Genomic DNA, 23,404 nt, shown 5'->3' on the forward strand with positions numbered 1-23,404 from the left:
GTTTAATGATCTTATTCCTGTTCGACAGCATAAATGCAATAAAATTCCAAACACCAAAAAAGCTGATTTTCTGGCACATCCCAGAAAAAAATGTAATAAGTGTTGAAAAAGTAATGCACCACATACAGTAAGTGACACCGGTATAAACTACAGCTCACAGCACAAACGTAATAATCTTGCTGGTTGTTTCAAAAATATGCTGGCTCCTAACTTTTTTTTTTCTGGCTCCTAGATTCAAAGCACATTTGTCAATCTCTGGGTAAAATTCACACCCAGCACCACAGCACACATGCACAACTTGAAGGTTTGCGGTGGAGAAATCCTGTGTATTGACCTACCCTTACTGTGATGTTCTCCTTGATCTCCTTCTAGGAATACTCTGTAGATGTGAACATCCCAATATGTTGCTTAAATTTCTGTTTTTATTTATGTAGTTATTTTCTGTAATACCGTCGCTTCTCCCTCTTGGGTCTGTTTCTATTTGTAAATGCATTTCAGGCAGATGGAAAAATTGTGTTGCGAATCCGTGGTGAGCGGGGACACATGTAGAGCGGATGATGCTAAGAGCAGAGCCTCTCTCTCCCGGCTCAGGTTCCGACAAAAATATCATCTTCTCTTTTTTAATAAAGACCATAAATCTGCCATTTTCTGTTTATTTTTCCTGTCTTTTGGGAAATTTGTAGTGGAAATTAATAAAATTGTTCAAATTTCTCTCGGCACCCCCATCCCCCCCCCCCCCCTTACCCTTTTAAGTTCAGCAGACTACAAGAATCCTTTGTGTCTACAATGTATTTCCTTGACTTTACTCCCAGATATGTTACTTGATCTCAGCGACCTTCTTCAGGTACGGTATAATCTTCCCGCAGTCTGCTTTGTGTTAACTAGCTTTATCACTGACAGCTGGGTGTTGTGGTGAATAATGCTTTTTATTGTGTGCACACTCGGTGATATCAAGGACACCGCACCTGCAGGGTTTTCACTCCCTGTACTTGCTTGCATTCAGATGAACACCTTGGAGATGCCAAGGCCTGTGGCAAGAAATCTTCGGGATAGCTGCCAGATTAAGTTGATGATGTGAGATCCAGCTGCCCTGACTTGTGCAGAGTTTCTTAACTTTTTTTTTTTCTAACTTTTTAAAAACTTTTTAAAGGGGTACTACCGTGGAAAACTTTTTTTTTTTTAAATCAACTGGTGCCAGAAAGTTAAACAGATTTGTAAATCACTTCTATAAAAAAATCTTAATCCTTCCAGTACTTTTTAGGGGCTGTATACTAAAGAGAAATGCAAAAAAAAAAATGCATTTCCTGTGATGTCCTGACCACAGTGCTCTCTGCTGACCTCTGTTGTCCATTTTAGGAACTGTACAGAAAAGCATATGTTTGCTATGGGGATTTTCTCCAGTTCCTAAAATGGACAACAGAGGTCAGCAGAGAGCACTGTGGTCAGGACATCACAGGAAATGCATTTCTTTTTTTTTGCATTTCTCTTTAGTATACAGCCCCTAAAAAGTACTGGAAGGATTAAGATTTTTTAATAGAAGTGATTTACAAATCTGTTTAACTTTCTGGCACCAGTTGATAAAAAAAAAAAAAAAGTTTTCCACGCTAGTACCCCTTTAAGGAGGTTTGTGCAGTCATTAGGCTGGTATGTATAGAGTATTGGCACTCTTTACACATCTTCTGGCCTTCTATTGAGATGCATTTGGGGTAAGTCCATAAAATAAGTGGTACTTCCTCAAAGGGATGCAGTGATCTGGTGGTCCCCATGCTTCTTCAGAAATCTACATTTCTTCAAGCAAAGCTTCTTGCAATCTAATTGAAACCAATGGGCTTATTTACCATGTTGCATCTTTTTCCCTTTGTTGTCAAGGCGAAACATGAAAGTTGCTGGTGCCAAATGACAAGCGTGCACAACTTTAATAGAAGCCCAGATCAAGGTATAGATTGCTCTCGGTGCAGTGTTTCCCAACCAGAGTGCCTCCAGATGTTGCAAAACTACAACTCCCAGCATGCCTGGAGCCTTTGGCAGCCTTTCGCTGTTCAGCCATTCTGGGAGTTATAGTTTTGCAACACCTGGAGGCACCCGGTTTGGGAAACACTGCATTGGTGTGTAGTATTATTTCATGCAGTCACTGTCAAGAATGACATCCTGGACATCTAGAGGTCCACAGTTTGGAGACCACTGCTCTAAAGTATGTTCAATTTAAAGGATTTCTCTACTTTGGACAGTCTCTGCGGGTTAGAAGTGAAAATTAAGGGGGTATTCCAGGAAAAACTTTTTTTTGCTTTTTTTATTTTATATCAACTGGCTCCAGAAAGTTAAACAGATTTGTACATTACTACTTTAAAAAAAAATCTTAATCCTTCCAATAATTATCAGCTGCTGAAGTTGAGTTTTCCTCTTCTGTCTGGCAACAGTGCTCTCTGCTGACATCTCTGCTTGTCTCGGGAACTGCACAGAGTAGAAGAGGTTTGCTATGGGGATTTGCTTCTACTCTGGACAGTTCCTGAGACAAGTTTCATCAGAGAGCACTTAGACAGAAAATAATAACTCAACTTCAGCAGCTTATAAGTACTGAAAGGATCAAGATTTTTTAATAGAAGTCATTTACATATCTGTTTAACTTTCTGGAGCCAGTTGCTGTATAATTGTTTTTCCCTGGATAACCCCTTTGATAGAGGGCACAGATTCATATGGTAGAAGTCAGAAGGAAATAAAAGGGATCGTTAGACACATGTTCGCTCCGTATACTTTGGATCTGTCTGGTGGGGGCGGCTGTCCGTCACCTCACTCACACAGAAAATAAATTGTATTTCCTTTCTTGGCAGTCACGTAGTGAGTCTTGGCTTTACTGGTAAGCACTGGACATGAAGAATAGCATCGTAACCTAGTGATCAGTCTTTTTTTTTTTTTTTTTTTTTTTTAAAGTATTTATTTAAATTTTGCAAACTAATTGACAAACCCCACCAGTGGTGGAACAAAATATAACAGAGACAACAAGCTTCCTAGTGATCAGTGTTTTTGGATTGTGGTTCTGTACATGTACCTGATGCATTCCATCTGGTTAACAGGTGGTGGATGTTTCAAGATACAGCATTTGTTTTACACTCTGTTATATGAAGGAATTGTAATTTTAGGCAGTTTTTGCTCTTCCACGCTGTGCTGGTTATTCTGAATGGCAAGTGGGACCTGGACTTGACACTTAAAACAGTGACAGGGCAGTGAATCACAATGGCTAATATCTAAAGCTAGTGTTTGATTCGCTGAGAACTGCGGACTGCCCCTGGACTTGTCACTGTTTAAAGTGGCAAGTCCAGATTCCACCTACAGTTCACAACCAAGTGTGCTAGTCACTGTGTGTAAGGGTGCGTTCACACTGAGCAAATCAAGACAAATTCACACTGAAAAACTTACGTGCCAAAAAAAGAATTTTCTTTTAGCGCAAAATTTGCGCGAAATTCACCCGGGAATTTGCACGGAATTGCGCGCGGAAATGGGGGAGAAAGAAGTGAAGGATTTTTCAGCCATTTCCATGTAAATTCCTTGCGAATTCCACGTGAAAACTGTCGGGCGGAATGTTTTTTTTTACCATTGACTTCTATAGATTTCTGCTAGAGGATTCTGCTTGAAGAATGAACATGTTCTTTCTTCAAGCGGAACGGAATTCAGCGTCGGAATACCGCTAGCAGAATTTCCGCAGTGTGAACAGGACAGCGGAAAAAACATTAAAATCAATGGGCAGAGGAGATGGGAATTAATTTGTAGCGGAGAATTCAAGAGGAATTACTCGAGTAAATTCCTTTTGAATTTCTCAGTGTGAACGCACCCTAAGAGTGCCCTCATAGTCCAGTTCAGTGTTTCCCAACCAGGGTGCCTCCAGCTGTTGCAAAACTATGACTCCCAGCATGCCCGGACAGCCTTTGGCTGTCCGGCATGCTGGGAGTCGTAGTTTTGCAACAGCTGGAGGCACCCTGGTTGGGAAACACTGGTCCAGTTATTAGCTGATTAGAAGTAGGTCCACACTTCTACTCACCAGAGCAGAAAACCTACTAATATTGCGACAGCTAATCTCACGCAGTCTTGGGCTGTGACCTGTATTACATAGATAATATTAATTTGAAGTGCTGCTTCTGATAATGTAACAAAGTGAATTCCACGGACATGAGGAAAAAATAAGGAACATAATTTCAGTCTGCAATTTTCATTCCTTCATTCATTTTCAGACTCCCTGCTGTATCGTTTGTATTTTGTTCCTAGATTCAGATTCTTCACAACAGGTATAAAAGGCACCCACATGAGATGTGAAGTCTAGGTGTTCAGGAGTATACTGCTTGCTGTTGGTCCTCTGCTTTCTCTCTACACTAAGCTTATGTTCACACGATTTCCGTGCCGGATTCCACATTGGAATTCGGCATGGAGATTCTGCTGCAGCAGAGTCCCGTTGAATTCAATGGGATTCTGCTGCACTGTGCACACGGCGTAACTTCCGTGCCATTCTTTCGGCGGACTCTGCACGGAATGTATAGCAGTCTATGAGACATCGCATTCCCGTGCGGTCCTAGCGGCGGCATATTTATGCCAGGGCCTGCAGTTTGCGTAATGTCTGCACAGAGAATTTCAGACCACCCTTCAGGCTAATGTACGTTTAAGAATGTAATGTAGTCTTTCCCTGTGTGTTCCAATCAGTATTGTAGAGGTTGAGATAAAATGAATAAAGGAGTCTCCTGATAAAGAGTCAGAGCGGCGGCTGCTGCTCCATTATGCAGAGACGTGCTTGACTGCCGGGCATGTAGACCAGTCTGGCGGGGAGACTCTACATAGTCGATTCTCTGCTTTATTATCGCAAACTGCACAGTCATTGTTACCTGGACAAAACCACCCATTGTCGGGCTTATTGTTTCACTCATACACAGACCTTACCAGTAATGTCAGCGGGAAGGTGAAAAGAAAATAAATCTAAGTAAATGGAATTGTCAAAGCACTGGATTTGTTACCTTGTCTGTGTTATTAGGCGGAAGGTGGTATATGGGTAAGTTCAGCATAAAAATAAACAACATTCTGGGTGTTTCCCAACCGGGGTGCCCCCGGGTGATCCAAATACAACACATGGAGGCCCCTCAATACATAGAGCAAATCTAGCTGTACAGTGGTCAGTGCAAGTGTTAGTACATGGCAAAGTCAGGCAGATGCCAGGGTCCACTGCTACCCCTTTAAATAGCCTTTCTACAAAGAATACCTACTATGTGCACTGGGTGTAACCTGAGGGTTGATCCAAAGCTTCCCCCCTTCTCTACATATCGGGGGAGCTTACCATGTGGGGGCATTGGTACCATGGCACATGGCATTGCCATGAAAATGCTGATGCTTTACCCCCTACTGGCTCATAGGGAGCACTTCTGTGCTTCAGCTTCTGGTCTTTCTTTTTAGCACTATTAACCAGTTCCATAGACCAAGCACAGAGGGATGAGCAGCAGGATGGAGAGAGCACAGGGCAGACAAGTATATAAATGGGAACTACACAGGACTATAGGTGACTAAAGTAAACACAAAGGTGGACATTCATCAAAGCATTTAGTAGTTTTTTTTGCTTAAAATTGTCGCAAAAAAGTCGCACGTGCGACTACGCTCTTTTTTTTTTCAGCGACTTTTTGCAAGTTCAGTGTCCTAAGCAAAAAATAAAGATCTTGCTTACCAAAGCAAAAAGTGATTTTTGACTTGCAGTGGTCAGAGATTTATCAAGTGCGAAAGTGGCAAAAAAGTTGCTTTGCATGAAAAAACCTACTAAATTTACTCCAGCTCAGACATGGAGCAGAAAAAGCCACTACCAAAGCAAAAAAAGAAAAAGTGCTTAAGTGAACGAAATTTATCAACAGGCTGGAAGCAGTTGATAAATAAGTCGCACATAAGCACAAAAATAGTAAGAAAAAAAATAACCAAAAAAAGGATTACATAAGCAAACATTGATAAATGTCCCCCAAAGAGAGGACAAACATAGCAGGGGTCGGGGAAGCTGAGTGCAATTTAAAGAGCCAGTACATCCCCTTGAATTGAAGAGGGTCCAGGTGACACAAGAGCCCAAACAGATTCGGGCCTGGACTGATTTGGTTAATACTGCATGTAGGCAGAGCTAGAAATATAAAGCTCTGTTCACATCTGTGTCAAACTTTCCGTAGAACCTTTATTCAGTATAACGCGTGCAAACGGAGCCGCATGTGTGGGAAATAAAACGGAACCAGCAGGTGCCCACCTACAAAGTAGACAGTAGTCTAAAGAGCACTTTCAGGCCCGGACCCCCTCCCCTTACCCCGATGGGCATCGATTGGTTTGATAGACGGGTACTTTTCCTCATACGACCACTGCTTTTCTCTCTCTCTCTTGGATTTGTCCCTCCACACATTATTTTTTTTTTTAAAGCACACTTAGGATAGATGGGATAGGGAGGTGTGACGTTTCGCACCTGACAGGTGCTTCTTCTGGCTTCCAATCAAGATTCACCTGTCAGGTCGCTCCTCCCTATCCCGCCTATCCTTGCCATCTCCCCACACATGCTGCTCCGTTTGCACCCTTTGCACTGAATAAAGGTTCTACACTAACAGCAAAGATTCGGTGAGTTGTCCCGTTTGATCTTCACTCGTGATGTATTACTGGACTTACCTTTTGAAACGTTGAACACCACAGATTGCCCATGCAGCCAGGCTTAACAAATCTTCTGCATCCACCCCTTAGTACCTGCACAATAGAGATTTACACATGGTTATGCCTTCTATTGTTAGTGTAAACTTAGCAACATTTGGAAAAATCACAACTCTACAAGTTTTCAGTAGGTTAGAAAAAAAAATTGGTTATTGGCCTAGATAATGCAAACTTTGTGGTGTTAAGGGAATAATTGTCATACAGATCTTTTTGAAATGTAAAACTTGACAATATTAGAGGGGTTGGCTTACAAAATAATACCCAGTCTCTATATTCCCCACCCCCCATGAAAGTGGGCATACGGATAGAGGTGTCATCTTGTTACAGCCTGTTTATATTCTTATACATTTGCTGTTGGGTGCTCAGATCTCACTGCAGGACCTCTAATTATGCAGCAGTGGATGTACAACTCTGCAGCGGAGAAAGAAAGCTATTTGATCTTCATGTGTTTAACAAGGGCAATATTAGTTGTCCTCCAGCATTTCTAGATATTACTTAGGAGTGATAATAGATTCTTTCAAAGGGGTTATCCTTCCCCTTTCCCCCACAGCCAGTCCGCTGTTCAATGGGGCTGCGACCCTCTTCGTTGATTACTTTTGCATCACTGTACTATTTCTAGCGGTGGTGCAAGGTAGTGCACTTACATAGAATAACAGTACAGTGCACCACCTTAACTGATAATACAACATTGCACAGATGAGTAGAGGTAAACACCATACACTTGCATGGTTGGTGCTGGCAGTCCGATGGCCTATCGTGAGAAGAAGCTATCAATAAGCCTGGCTAATCCTTTTGCAGTGAAGGGTGACTCAAGATTTTTTTTCTTCAAGTTATGATATACAGTGGGGCAAAAAAGTATTTAGTCAGCCACCAATTGTGCAAGTTCTCCCACTTAAAAAGATGGGAGGCCTGTAATTTTCATCATAGGTATACATCAACTATGAGAGACGTAATGAGAAAAAAAATACATAAAATCACTGTCTGATTTTTAAAGAATTTATTTGCAAATTATGGTAGAAAATAAGCATTTGGTCAATAACAAAAGTTCACCTCAATACTTTGTTATATACCCTTTGTTGGCAGTGACAGAGGTCAAACGTATTCTGCAAGTCTTCACAAGATTTTCACACACTGTTGCTGGTATTTTGGCCCATTCCTCCATGCAGATCTCCTCTAGAGCAGTAGTGGTGTTTTGGGGCTGTCGCTGGGCAACACAGACTTTCAACTCTCTCCAAAGGTTTTCTATGGGGTTGAGATGTGGAGAATGGCTAGGCCACTCCAGGACCTTGAAATCCTTCTTACGAAGCCACTCCTTCGTTGCCCGGGTAGTGTGTTTGGGATCATTGTCATGCTGAAAGACCCAGCCATGTTTTATTTTCAATGCCCTTGCTGATGAAAGGAGGTTTTCACTCAAAAGCTCACGATACATGGCCCCATTCATTCTTTCCTTTACACAGATCAGTCGTCCTGGTCCCTTAGCAGAAAAACAGCCCCGAAGCATGATGTTTCCACCCCCCCCCCCCCCCCATGCTTCACAGTAGGTATGGTGTTCTTTGGATGCAACTCGGCATTCTTTTGCCTCCAAACACGACGAGTTGAGTTTTTACCAAAAAGTTCTACTTTGGCTTCATCTGACCATATGACATTTTCCCAATCCTCTTCTGGATCATCCAAATGCTCTCTAGCAAACTTCAAACGGGCCAGGACATGTACTGGCTTAACCCCTTAAGGACCAAGGACGTACTGGTACGTCCTTGGTCCTGCTCTCCTGATATAACGCGGGGTTACACGGTAACCCCGCATCATATCACGGCGGGCCTGGCGTCATAGTGAAGCTGGGACCTGCCGCTAATAGCGCGCGGCGCCGATCGCGGCTAAAACCGAAAGTGAAAGCTGTCGGTTAACTCAGTGGGCTGTTCTGGATAGCTGCGGTGAAATCGCGGCATCCCGATCAGCTTACAGGACAGCGGGAGGGCACCTACCTGCCTCCTCGCTGTCCGATCGCCGAATGACTGCTCAGTGCCTAAGATCCAGGCATGAGCAGTCATGCGGCAGAATCGTCGATCACTGGTTTCCTATGAGAAACCAGTGATCAATGATGAAGATCAGTGTGTGCAGTGTTATAGCTCCCTATGGGACCTATAACACTGCAAAAAAAAAAGTGAATTAATATCATTTAACTCCTCCCCTATTAAAAGTTTGAATCACCCCCCTTTTCCCATAAAAAAAAACACAGTGTAAATAAAAATAAACATATATGGTATCACCGCATGCGGAAATGTCCGAGTTATAAAAATATATCATTAATTAAACCGCTCGGTCAATGGCGTGCGCGCAAAAAAATTCCAAAGTCCAAAATAGTGCATTTTTGGTCACTTTTTATATCATTTAAAAATGAATAAAAAGCGATCAATAAGTCCTATCAATGCAAAAATGGTACCGTTAAAAACTTCAGATCACGGCGCAAAAAATTAGCCCTCATACCGCCCCATACACGGAAAAATAAAAAAGTTATAGGGGTCAGAATATGACAATTTTAAACGTATTAATTTTCCTGCATGTAGTTATGATTTTTTCCAGAAGTCCGACAAAATCAAACCTATATAAGCAGGGTATCATTTTAATCGTATGGACCTACAGAATAAAGATAAGGTGTCATTTTTACCGAAAAATGTACTACGTAGAAACGGAAGCCCCCAAAATTTACAAAACAGCGTGTTTTTTTTTTTTTCAATTTTGTCGCACAATGATTTTTTTTCCGTTTCACCGTAGATTTTTGGGCAAAATGACTGACGTCATTACAAAGTAGAATTGGTGGCGCAAAAAATAAGCCATCATATGGATTTTTAGGTGCAAAATTGAAAGAGTTATGATTTTTTAAAGGCAAGGAGCAAAAAACGAAAATGCAAAAATGGAAAAAACCCCGGTCCTTAAGGGGTTAAGCAGGGAAACACATCTGGCACTGCAGGATTTGAGTCCCTGCCGGCGTAGTGTGTTACTGATGGTAGCCTTTCTTACTTTGGTCCCAGCTCTCTGCAGGTCATTCACTAGGCCCCCCCCCCCCATGTGGTTCTGGGATTTTTTCTCACCGTTCTTGTGATCATTTTGATACCATGGGGTGAGATCTTGCGTGGAGCCCCAGATCGAGGGAGATTATCAGTGGTTTTGTATGTCTTCCATTTTCTAATAATTGCTCCCACAGTCGATTTCTTCACACCAAGCATCTTGCCTATTGCAGATTCAGTCTTCCCAACCTGGTGCAGGTCTACAATTTTGTTTCTGGTGTCCTTCGACAGCTCTTTGGTCTTGGCCATAGTGGAGTTTGGAGTGTGACTGTTTGAGGTTGTGGACAGGTGTCTTTTATACTGATAACAAGTTACAACAGGTGCCATTAATACAGTTAACAAGTGGAGGGCAGAGGAGACTCTTAAAGAAGAAGTTACAGGTCTGTGAGAGCCAGAAATCTTGCTTGTTTGTAGGTGACCAATCACTTATTTCCACCATAATTTGCAAATAAATTCTTTAAAAATCAGACAATATGATTTTATTGACTTTTTTTTTCTCATTATGTCTCTCATAGTTGAGGTATACCTATGATGAAAATTACAGGCCTCTCTCATCTTTTTAAGTGGGAGAACTTACACAATTGGTGGCTGACTAAATACTTTTTTGTCCCACTGTACATAGGATAACAGTACAGTGCACCACCTTAACTGATAATACAACATTGCACAGAGGAGTAGAGGTAAACACCATACACTTGCATGGTTGATGCTGGCAGTCTGATGGCCTATCGTGAGAAGAAGCTATCAATAAGCCTGGCTAATCCCTTTGCAGTGGAGGGTGACTCAAGGTTTTTTTTCCTTCAAATTAGGATATATCCAGATAACTAGGAGAAAGTCTTTGAGTTACTGAATAGTTCAAGCTGCCTCCAAAAAGGGTAAGAGAACTGGCAAAGGTTTTTCTTGTCTTCTTGTGCAATTTTCATCTGTGAGTAAAAATAATTGCTGTAGCGTGCCCCTACGGCCCTGCCTAGATAGCCCATTGCATACATATTACAGAGCAGCTGGTACATTTTATTTCAGTCTCCCCAGCTGTCCTGGTAAATGGTATCCCTCTGAGTGCTATTTATTGCAGCATGGCTTTTTTCTGACAAGTGAAAAGGAACTGCAGGAATGGCAAGCGTTTAATGAATTTTTACCTCAAAAATAATTAACATTCTGGGGGACGCAACAAGGCATTTTCTGACAATGGTCTCTCTGCTACCCCAGGGCTGTACATCTCCTCTGCCCCCTCACTATACTACCTGCTGTTAACTTTGTAGAGGATGTAATGTATAAAAGTTAATGTAATTGTGTTATTTTCAGATGAGGCTTTCATGCAGAGTAAAAGTTCAAGTTAATATTAAAACTGGTTTGTATATGAGCAGGAACAACTGCTGGTACATGTATTTTTTAGTGTGATCAGTATAGGTATTATGTGCGGCCCCCATGGGGAGAAATAAAGGCTGCAAGTGACACGTTTACCTGGAGGGAAGGCACCCATCTCATAGCCAAAGTCATACTTAGTCATGGCCATAAATGTTGGCACCCCTGAAATTTTTCAAGAAAATGAAGTATTTCTCACAGAAAAGGATTGCAGTAACACGTTTTGCTATACACATGTTTTATTCCCTTTATGTGTATTGGAACTAAACCAAAAAAGGGAGGGAAAAAAAAGCAAATTAGACATAATGTCACACCAAACTCCAAAAATGGTCTGGACAAAATTATTGGCACCCTTAACTTAATATTTGGTTCTACACCCTTTTGGAAAAACTAACTTAAATCAGTCGCTTCCTATAACCATCAGTAAGCTTCTTACACCTCTCAGCCGGAATGTTGGACTACTCTTCCTTTGCAAACTGCTCCAGGTCTCTCTTATTGGAAGGGAACTTTTTCCCAACAGCAATTTTAAGATCTCTCCACAGGCGTTCAATGGGATTTCGATCTGGACCCATTGCTGGCCACTTCAAAACTCTCCAGCGCTTTGTTGCCATCCATTTCTGGGTGCTTTTTGACATATATGTTTGGGGTCATTATCCTGCTGGAAGACCCAAGATCTTGGACACAAACCCAGCATTCTGACACTGGCCTGTACAATGCGACCCAAAATCCATTGGTAATCCTCAGATTTCATAATACCTTGCACACATTCAAGGCACCCAGTGCCAGAGGCAGCAAAACAACCCCCAAACCTCTTTGAACCTCCACCATATTTCACTGTAGTTACGGTGTTCTTTTCTTTTGTAGGTCTCATTCTGTTTTTGGTAAACAGTAGAATGATTTGCTTTACCAAAAAGCTCTATCTTGGTCTCATCTGTCCACAAGATGTTTTTCAGAAGGATTTTGGCTTACTCGAGTTCATTTTGGCAAAATGTAGTCTTGCTTTTTTATATCTCTGTGTCAGCAGTGGGGTCCTCCTGGGCCTCCTGCCATAGCGTTTCATTTCATTTAGATGTTGAAGGATAGTTCGCTCTGACACTGATGCTCCCTGAGCCTGCAGGACAGCTTGAATGTCTTTGGAACTTGTTTGGGGCTGCTTATCCACCATCCAGACTATCCTGCGTTGACACCTTTCATCAATTTTTCTCTTCTGTCCACGCCCAGGGGGATTAGCTATAGTGCCATGGGTTGCAAACTCCTTGATAATGTTGCGCACTGTGAACAAAGGCAAAACTAGATCTCTGGAGATAGACTTGTAACCTTGAGATTGTTGATATTTTTCCACAATTTTGGTTCTCAAGTCCTCTTCTCTTCTCCTCTTTCTGTTGTCCATGCCTAGTGTGGCACACATAGACACACAATGCAAAGACTAAGTGAACTTCTCTCCTTTTTTATCTGGTTTCAGCTCTGATTTTTATATAGCCCATACCTGTTAGTTGCCCCAGGTGAGTTTAAAGGAGCATAACATGTGGGAAACAGTGTTATTTTTCCTCAATTTTTAAAGGGTGCCAATAATTTTGTCCAGCCCATTGTTTGGTTTGACATTATGTCCAATTTGCTTTTTTTCCTCCCTTTTTTGGTTTATTTCCAATACACACAAAGGGAATAAACACATGTAAAGCAAAACATGTGTTACTGCAATCATTTTCTGTGAGAAACATTTTCTTGAAAAATTTCAGGGGTGCAAACATTTACGGCCATGACTGTATCTGGCCCTTGTAGTTCCAGCAGAGGGGTGATCATTATCTCATTAGTGATCATCTAACCCAGTGATTCCCTACCAGGTTGCCTTCAGCTGTTGCAAAACTACAACTCCCAGCATGCCCGGATAGCTATTGGTTCTCTGGGCATGCTGGGATTTGTAGTTTTGGAACAGCTGGAGGCACCCTAGTTGGGAAACACTGATCTAACCACTGGGACGCCCACCGGCCACAAGAACAGGGGTCCCTTGTTCCCATGAGTAAATAGAATGTCAGTGTACATGCTCAGCTACTGCTCCATTCTTTTGCTTTGGGACTTTAAAAGATAGCCGCGCCATATACTCAGCTATCTGTAGCAGTCCAATAGCTAGTGAATGGAGTGGTGGCTGAGCATGTTGACTACCGCTCTAGTCATTTGGGGGGATACAAGACCAATATTTTGATGATTGGTTTGTGTTCCAGTGGTTGGACCCCCCACTGATAAGTTACTCGTCATCTTTCCTGTGGATAGGTTATACATTTTGATCTTAGGGTAACCTATTGTATATACATTGCATTACGTGTCCTGTTACACAGCCTTTATATTAGTAGAAAGCTGCATTTACAAGTTTGCAGGCTTTAGAGATGAAATCTCCCAGCATTCCTTGGAGGCTGCATTCGTTGTTTAGATAGTTACATAGTTTATAAGGTTGGGGGGAAAAAGTCCATCAAGTATAATCTAAAGCCCTACTGTGTTGATCAAGAGGAAGGAACCCATCCCCCCCAAATGAGGCTGATGCCAATTGCCCCATAACAGAGGAGAAATTCCCAACTCCAATTTGACAATCGGAATAAATCTCTGGATCAGCGTTCTGTCCCTATAAATCTAATATCCCAAAAAAGTCATATTATATTTTTCCTGAAAAACATATACAACTTGCTCTGTTCTTTAACACATGTGTGTGATTCAGGACTGGCTTTCCAGAGCCAAAGACACACTTTGTCATGCTTTTTACTCTGGCCAAGCTCTGAGTGTCCTGAACAGAGGATTTGCCTTTTATAATTCAGATTTCACTAATATGATATATGGCAATGCATTTTCTATAGTGGACAACCCCCTTAACCATAAACGAGTACTTAGTGGCTGCCATATGTGAAGCCTCCTGGATTATACCTTTAAAGCCACACGAGCATACGTGTTTGTGTATGGCCGGTAAAAAAAGCATTTAAATATCATATTAGATCTATGTCTGTGAGTTGCATAACATAACAATCTACCTGATATTGAAGTCCGTCTGCATACTTGCTACAATCGTAGGTAACTTACGGCATCAGACTGCAATATCTTAGGCTGGGTTCACACCACGTTTTGTTAACTTCGGCTCCCATATACGGCTAGGAGGAGGGGGACGGGGCTTAATCGCGGTTGACCACGTTTTTGCCTGCGGTCGGGAAACCGCATACGGACGTAAACGAAGCCAAGCGATTAAGCCCCGCCCCCCTCCTCCCAGCCGTATACGGGAACCGTAGTTAACAAAACGTGGTGTGAACCCTTACTGAGGAGATCCAGCCTAAAATTTCTATGGTCTGTTAGTAATTGTTAGTACATGTTTGGAAATCACCAGAAATAGAAAGTCTCCAGAAATAGAATTTCCAGTGGTTTGGATTCTAATGAAAAGCATAGAAAGGAAAATGAGACCTGCAATAACATGTAACATTGTGATATAATTGATATAATTTGTTTTTCCATTGTGTATAAAGGAAATGGGAAGTGTGTTTAAATGATCTGTTCCTTTCCTTGTCCTGCAGTATTGTTGCCCTGTTAGGCAACAATACTGCACATCACCCATGAATATTGTGTTTATTTTTATTTATCCAAATTAAAATCTAACATTTACATCTGTATAGGGAACTGTGCCATATTGTAGAGATTGTTTCCCCTGATAGCAAGCCATGATAATAATGTGCCACATGGGGGCAGGATAAAGTGGCACAGGTAGTACCTAAATATGCCCATACACGTTAGATTTGAGATGATTTACTATTTACTACTTTAACAAAAAAAAATGTTAGTCATTCGGACCTTGGCCTTGTCATTGATCATGTATGACCAGTCTGAACAACTGTCGCAGCCAATATGTAAAATGTATACAAAATCTATTGTAATCTATCTAGAAAATAATTTTTCAATCAGTAGCTGTTCAACTCTCAACCTAGAGGTGATATTATGCTCTGTTCCCATGGCTGTCATGACAATGGAAACCGTGATGGCAGTGCCGGACCTTTTGAACAAAGGACACCAACTGTGCCCGACGGACCCTATTGACTTTTATTATGGGATTCATTGGGTTCCAGCATCGTGTCTGTTATTTTGACAGGAGGAATAGTGCAGCATGCTGTATACTGCAGTTACCGACTGAGCCTGCGACACTAGTGTGGACAGAGCCTTAAACATGCAGTGGCTATCAGGCAAACATTTGTTTGTCCCACAGCCATCTCTCCAAATACCTCCATACAGGAGGATAATCTAGAAGGAAAGCAGAAGGCACTCCATGTGCGCAATCAGCAGGTCAGGCCCATGGGGGGGGGGGGATATTTCTATCCCACGCTGCTTACCAGAGTTGGTTGTGTGAACACACACAACAACGTGAAGCGCTTGAAGTAATATATGTCCTCATCCGCAGCCCTCCTTGGAACGAATAGGTTAGGAGATAGATCGTAGAAATAGGAGATGTCGACGCTGGATGAAGGAGCCAGGAGATTTTGTAGCATAAAATCAAGGTGGGTTTATTAGATGCAACGCGTTTCGCTGCGCATGCGCAGCTTCCTCAGGCATCTGTTTGAGACTCCTTGGGCAGTGGCTTATCTTTCCTAGAACAAAAGGGTTAGACAGTTTAAATCCAATGTTCCCCATTCTTCTTTTCCCCAATTTCTTCTGAAGGAAGGCTTCTATACACAATAGACAGGTGTGTGGTCCCCTGGAATTGGCTGGTTTGGCATACTTTTATTCTAATGTATGTGGCTTTTTAATGCCCCTCTGTGCATTTAGTGTTATGTCTATAGGCAAGCACTTTAGTTCTTCTAGTTTTACAGTTGATGCCAAAAGATTTGAGACTGACACAAAATTAGATTTTCACAAAGTTTGATGTGGTAATCTGCCTGCTGCCATTTCCCACTAATCTCTGCATTGGTGTTGAACTGATCATGTCTCTGAACCCCCTTTAGGAGATGGTCCTGGCACATGCTGGTATCTAAACATCTTCCTAATACAACTTCTTCCAACCATCCAGGACCAATTTGGTGATGAACAATGCTTTTTCCAGTATAAGGGAGCACCCTGTCACAAGGCAAAAGCTTAGTGATTCTGTGAATAAAACTTTGACATTTTGGGTCAATGGCCAGGAGATCTCAGTCCCATTAAGAACCCGTGGTCAATCCTCAATATGTGGGTACGCTAACAAAAACATAAAAAACTAGAATGGGTTGTCACCAGTCAGGATTTAGCCCATAAGCTGATATCCACAATTCCAGGGTGAATTGCAAAAATGTTGGAAAAGCAGGATCAACACTATAAATATAGATTTTTTGCATAAAGATGTATTTGTCAATAAAAATTTAAAAACTTATGAAATGCTTATTATTGTTCTTCAGTATACCATGGAAACAGCTGACTTAAAGATCTAAAAACTTGTAAGCAGCATACTGTCAAAACTATAGTTTGTCAGCCTCAAAACTTGCTGTACTCCTTCTTCTACTTAATTTTTTTGCCTTAAATTTTTTATGCAAAGTAGATGTATATGTTACAGCGGCAGTACATTCTTTTTCTTGTAAATTATTCCCTGCATCCCCCCACCCCCCCACCATCTGGTCAGTAATCTTTATATAGTTGATCATGTACCCTTATTCTGCACAGTGACTTTATCTTTTAAGAACACATTGTTCCAGCACTGGCATAATACCATCTTTTATATACCCTCATCATTATTATTTTTTACTTGGGCAAACAGACGCCATCAAACACTACATGGGAGTATATTTATAAATTTTTATATCTCCTAAGTTTTTAAGTCATTTAGTCTGAATTATTTTTATATAGCACAGAAGTCTAGGAGGCTAGATGATAGGGTAGGAAAATGCTCGAAGCAGAACTTCTCATACGCTACATAACAAAGCATTGTATGGAAACACTCTGAATGGTGTAGTACACAGGGCTGTATGGTGGCACAGGACACCGCTGTCAGGAGACGCCCACCTTCAACTGTCAGGGCATGATAGAAGTTGTAGTTATGACACAGATTGGTCAACGCGGCTTGGAGGCTACCTTTAGAAAAGCATAATAAGGCCACATTTTTGTATCTGTATTATGGCCATAACACTTGTCTACAGACCTGAACCAAAAGTATCATTGGTATCTATGGTTATTTCATTATAGACACATGGTCTGGACAGGACGTTCATCTGTAATATGGATGCAAAAACACATCCATGTTATGTTTGTTTGAAGCCAGGCTAAGGGTATGTTCACACTGCGGAATTATGTATTGGAATTCCGTGGTATGAACCCCTATTATTAGTGTGAATGGGTCTTTTCTGCAAACCCATTCACACTCCGGTATTTCAGCAGCGGACAATTCTGCCGCTGAAATTGATCCACGCAAAGAACATTTTCATTCTTTGCCCGGAAGTCCAAGAGCCCTTTATTGCCTTCAATGGTGACGGTGCAGGGCAACGCGGTCCTACTGCTGAAGTATTTTGACTGCTCAGTACTGCCCTGCAATGTCCTCCCTGCAGCTGCTGCCTCTGAAGATCAGGGATCAGTATGTGTGTGTGTGCAGTGTATAGCAGAAATCATGGAAGCTATGGTGTATCTATTAGCTCAAGGACAACTTAAAATTGGAGATGGAGCTTGCAGAGCAGAAATTTGGTCAGGTTATTTAATGGCTATAAGTAGTGCTTCTACTCATGTACATGCACTACACCTTATCCTGAAAATAAGTGGGTTTACAAAATGTATGTTGGGGTGTTATTGGTGCCCCCATATGATTTGAGCAAGAGGTCAACCTTAGGTAATACATATTATTTAAATAAATGTGTGTGTTTTTATTATATCAACTGGCACTTACATTTGTGAATAGTACACTGGTAGTCCGGTGGAAAACAAATTTTTTTTTTCAATCTTAATCTTTCCAGTACTTATCAGCTGCTGTATGCTCCACAGGAAGTTCTTTTCTTTTTGAAATTTTCTGTCAGACCACAGTTCTCTCTGCTGACCCTTCTGTCCATGTCAGAAACTGTCCAGAGTAGGAGAGGTTTGCTATGGGGATTTCCTTGTACTCTGGACAGTTCCGGACACAGACAGAGGTGTCAGCAGAGACGACTGTGGTCAGACTAAAAAAGTACTCCAGAAAAAAAATACAACTTCCTGTATAGTATACAGCAGCTGATAAGTACTAAAAGGATTACGATTTTTTAAATAGAAGTAATTTACAAATCTGTTTAACTTTCGGGCACCAGTTGATTAAAATATAATAGTTTTCCACTGGAGTACCCCTTTAACCTCAGCAAGCAAGGAGCAAATAATCTAACACACATAATAACTGTGGTTCAACGAATGTATGTTGTTTTTTTTTTTGCGCATTTGCAATATAAAATCTGCCCTAAAGTGTCCTTCTCATAGCTCCAGTTGTGAAATTATTAAAATTAACGAACAGAAACCATAAATGTGGAAAAGTACCACCTATATACACATTAAGCATTTGACTTCCCTTTTGATGTAACGTTATGTTTTTCCCTGCTATTCCTGAAGTTGTAATAATGCTTTGTGTTGTTCTGACAGGTGAACGTGTATGTCCTGGGGAAAACCTTTCTTCTGCTGGCCAGAGAGCTCTGCATTAATGCTCCCGCTATAGGTAACACACTTTATAGCTTTCACTGTTCTGTTCTATTGTAAATTAGGCAGTAACTCACAAGAAACATTTCTATCCTTGAACAACCTGTGGCTATGTGAAGAATGTTGTCTTATAATTCCCAGCATGCCTTGCTTACCACTTGAGTACACAGGCAGGTGATTTCCAGCATTGATTCAGTATGCATGGTGATAGCATCCAGCTAAAATATATACCGTATATACTCGAGTATAAGCCAAGTTTTTCAGCATGATTTTTCGTGCTGAAAACACCCCCCTCGGCTTATACTCGATTGAACTCTCCGCCCTCAGTGGTCTTCAACCTGCAGACCTCCAGATATTTCAAAACTACAACTCCCAGCATGCCCGGATAGCTATTGGTTCTCTGGGCATGCTGGGATTTGTAGTTTTGGAACAGCTGGAGGCACCCTAGTTGGGAAACACTGATCTAACCACTGGGACGCCCACCGACCACAAGAACAGGGGTCCCTTGTTCCCATGAGTAAATAGAATGTCAGTGTACATGCTCAGCTACTGGAAGTTGTAGTTTTGAAACATCTGGAGGTCCGCAGGTTGAAGACCACTGTTGACAGGCGGTGATGATGAAGGGGGGGGGGGGGTGGGATGATGACAGGTGGTGATGATGAAGGGCGGGGTGTAGGATGATGACAGGCGGTGATGATGAAGGGGGGGTGGGTGGGATGATGACAGGTGGTGATGATGAAGGGGGGGTGGGATGATGACAGAGTAATGATGACAGGTGGTGATGAAGGGGGGGTGTGGGATGATGACGGGGATGATGAAGGGGGTGTGGGATGATGACAGGGGGATGATGACAGGCGGTGATAAAGGAAGGGGGGGGATGATGACGGGGATGATGACAGGCAGGATGATGACAGGCGGTGATGAAGGGGGGGATGATGACAGGGTAATGATGAAGGGGGGCTGATGACAGGCGGTGATGATGATGAGGGTGTTAATGACGGGGGTCTGGATGATGACAGGGGGGGGGGATGATGTATTTCCCACCCTAGGCTTATAGTCGAGTTAATACATTTTCCTGGGTTTTTGGGGTATATTCGGGTCGGCTTATACTCGAGTAATTACAGTATGTCATAATCTTTATGTTCCTGGCTACTACAAAAATCCTGTCCACTATACAAAGTCCCCCATAAAGAGCTTTAACTTAAAGAGATTATCCAGGAATAGAAAAACAGAGCTCATTTCTTTCTTTTTTTTTATTATTATTTTTTAAAACCCCAACACACCTGTATTGTAGCTCAGTCCGGTTAAAGTGAATGGAGCCAAGTTGTAAAACCACACACAACCGGAGGACAGGTTTGGTGCTGTTTTTGAAATAAATCGGCTCTGTTTTCTATTCCTAATATGTGCATAGGCTGCTGTTGGATAGAATTGCATGCCAAAGGAGTACTCTTTTGCCATACGTTTGCCAAGTATACATTTGAATACCTTTTTTTTCTACTACACAAAAAGCTACTGAGATTTGCAGTAAAACCGCATATCAGCTGTGACTTATCTCTATAACTTGCAACTTAAACAGCTCAATTGAAGTTCTAGACAGGAAAAAACGGCTCCAAGATGTCTGATTTTTGTTTCTTTTCTGAAGGAGGAAATTCTCTTTAAAATCCCTTAAAAATTACTATAGCGTTTTATACATCTGATGCAGAACTGCAGACACTACTAGAACATAAAACACACAAGTACAACTGCTTCTAATCTGAGCATAGGGTATGCGCATGTATAATGAACAATTGACCTACATACACAGAGGTGGGTTCTTAGCAGTTTCTCTGGGCCTTAAACAAGTTATCACCCAGAAAATCTTACATTCAGAAAGTGGCTTGTAAAACACCATCCTCCCAGGACGCCAAGATTAAAGGAGAGATTATGTTGGTCAACAGCTATTCCTTAAAGGCGTAGGAATAATTTACTAATGCAAGAACAGCTACAGATCTTTTTGGGGAAATCCTCTTTTTATGGATCTGACATTGTAATCAGTTACACATTTGCTGCAGAATTTATTATAATTTTTTTTTATTATAGAAGAGATTTCTATTACTACCTGTGGATAAAGGGGATTAATTGTATAATGAATTATTTTTAAGATCTCTTTTAAGTTATTTAATGAGAATATTCATAGTTAAAGAAGTTTTTCAGTTAACCAATAAAATGTGTTAGGGCTGGGATTGGAAGGGGAAATTAAAGGAAAATAAATGTATGGGACCAATGTAGCAAATCACTGGTATCAGCGGTTACATGCAGGAGGAATGCCAGTGGTTGGCAGCAGCATCCTGTGTACAGGGACATCAATGGGGGCACTTTTGCTAGGGCTTCAGGGCAGCATGGCCCGGACTGGTAGCTAAGGGTGCATTCACACCATGTTTGTGCAGTACAGCCGCCGAATCTGATAGGGACTCCGGTCAGTTCATTTTTGGACCGTATCCAATTTTGTTGCTGGACTAAAAACCTTTGTCTGCCACGGTTTTTAGTCTGGCAATAAAACTGATACAGTTCAAAAATGAACCGATCGGACTGACTTTTTGACTCAGTCTGGCTCATTCAGATGAATGGAGTGCGGCGGAGATACGGCAGCGAACAGTTTTTATATTCCGGCTGCTGTATTGTACAAACATATGGTGTGAATGCTCCCTAAAAGAGGGATGAGTATAGTTTTTTTTTTTTTTTTTTTTTTATTTCCCCTCCCGCCTCCAACTTTTTAGAATTTTTTTTTGAAAATTCCGTTAATTTCCTGTAAATATAAACCTGTCCCAGTTATCTAATAGACATGCAGGTACAAAGCTTCTTAGATTTATTGTGAAAAATGTTGCCGGAAATCTGTATGACAAACCAAAATTGCAGTTTCCTGTAAATTCAGACACTTGTTAGTAAAAAAATTAAATAAAACATTTTTTTTTCTTTTTAGAAGTTGTAAAACATAAGAAAAACAATATACATTTGCTATTACCATTATTATACTAACCCACACCATAAATTTAACTTGTTGTTTATACTGCATGGTGAGAGAGAAAAAAAAAGTAAATAAAACAAAATTGCATACTTACCTGCCCAATGACCAACCACTGCTGTTCTGACAGTGCCTAGGCCCCCACTGCTCACAGCTTTCTATCAACGTGTCACCATGAAGCAGTGGTCACCGGTAACTGATCTTCGTGGATCAGGCGTGCGTGTTCATTTTTTTTTTTAAACACAACCTGACCCCTTTAAAAAGAAAAAAATTATTTTAAAAGTTATTATTAAAATACAACTTGTCCGCCCTCATTCAACTATGTTGACAGAAACACAAAAAAAAAAGTTATGATTGGGCTAGGGTGGGAAAGTAATGAAAATTGTGTGCGTTATACTTTCCATCCATATAAACAATATAAGCTCTAATTTTGGTGCAAAAACAAAAAGAAACATTTTTTAAATTGATAGTGGATCCAGCCTGTCACTCAGTCAGAGGCCATATGTCCAGCAGAGGTGAGTGAAATGAGTGTTAGGGTCCCATCCGAAATGAGGCCACCTCCGCGTGGTGGATGGGGGACACGTTTTGGTCAAAAAGTGCGCTAAGAGCCTCCATTTTTTGACCTAGAGTGCTGCTGCAGCCTTTGTATACTCTCATTTTGGTGGTTTGATTTGGTTGACCTGTGCTTCTCCTGCAGGGGCGCTGCATGTAAAGAGCCTAGAGGACATGTCAGATGGTTCCATCTTGGTAACATACTTTAGAAAAGGGTTGTGTAACCTTTAAATGAATAAAAGTCTGGGAATAAGTTTATATATTGGGCATATTGCCTTGCTCTGTCCCGAGAGGTGAGAATAGAAGCATGGATGTTGTTAGTACCTGGTAACAGAGGCGTTGTGCTTTCATTAATATCAGTAAAAAAAAAAAGTTAATCTTCCACGGCTTTACACGTGCTGTTTCTCATGGTGTTTTGGTCGCCTAGCAGTATCGGTTGTGAACAGTGACCGTGTACTCCCAAGATGATTTTGTTTGTGGGACCAGATAACAATGTTGACCAGGCACAAATATACAGCAAGTCATACAAAACTGTGAACATCACCCATTGTTCACATGAAGTGAGATCTTTTATCAGTTGGGGGTAAGTAACCAAAACTGGTCTAACCCACCAAGATCTGCTTAAAGGGGTATTCCAGGAAAAAACTTTTTTTTATATATCAACTGGCTCCAGAAAGTTAAACAGATTTGTAAATTATTTCTATTAAAAAATCTTAATCCTTCCAGTAATTATGAGCTGGAAGTGCTCTCTGATGACACCTGTCTTGGGAACTGTCCAGAGAAGAAGCAAATTCCCATAGCAAACCTCTTCTGCTCTGTGCAGTTCCCGAGACAAGCACTGTTGCCAGACAGAAAAGAACAACTCAACTTCAGCAGCTGATAATTATTGGAAGGATTAAGATTTTTTTATATAAGTAATTTACAAATCTGTTTAACTTTCTGGAGCCAGTTGATATAAAAATAAAAGTTTTTTTCCTGGAATACCCCTTTAAGAGCACTTTCCACTAAAATGACATCATGATGATATACCCAAAAACGAGAAGGAAAAGACTAGAGGAGAGCACTGACACATAAGGGCTATTATGCATGGGTCAGTAAAGCGGCA

At 41.3% G+C, this 23,404-nt stretch overlaps 1 protein-coding gene across 2 annotated transcripts in view; it reads left to right on the plus strand.

Annotated features, from left to right (window-relative positions):
• Positions 1 to 23,404, plus strand: part of BRF1 (BRF1 RNA polymerase III transcription initiation factor subunit) — a 379,514-nt gene that overhangs the window by 135,965 nt on the left and 220,145 nt on the right. The window contains exons 4-5 of one of the 2 annotated variants that reach the window (XM_056544927.1): positions 813 to 844; positions 18,693 to 18,765. In XM_056544927.1, coding sequence (XP_056400902.1) covers positions 813 to 844; positions 18,693 to 18,765 — 105 coding nt within the window. The remainder of the gene's footprint in view (positions 1 to 812; positions 845 to 18,692; positions 18,766 to 23,404) is intronic. The other variant, XM_056544928.1, reaches the window with a different exon arrangement.

Source organism: Hyla sarda, chromosome 11, assembly GCF_029499605.1.
Source record: "Hyla sarda isolate aHylSar1 chromosome 11, aHylSar1.hap1, whole genome shotgun sequence".
NCBI lineage: Eukaryota > Metazoa > Chordata > Amphibia > Anura > Hylidae > Hyla > Hyla sarda.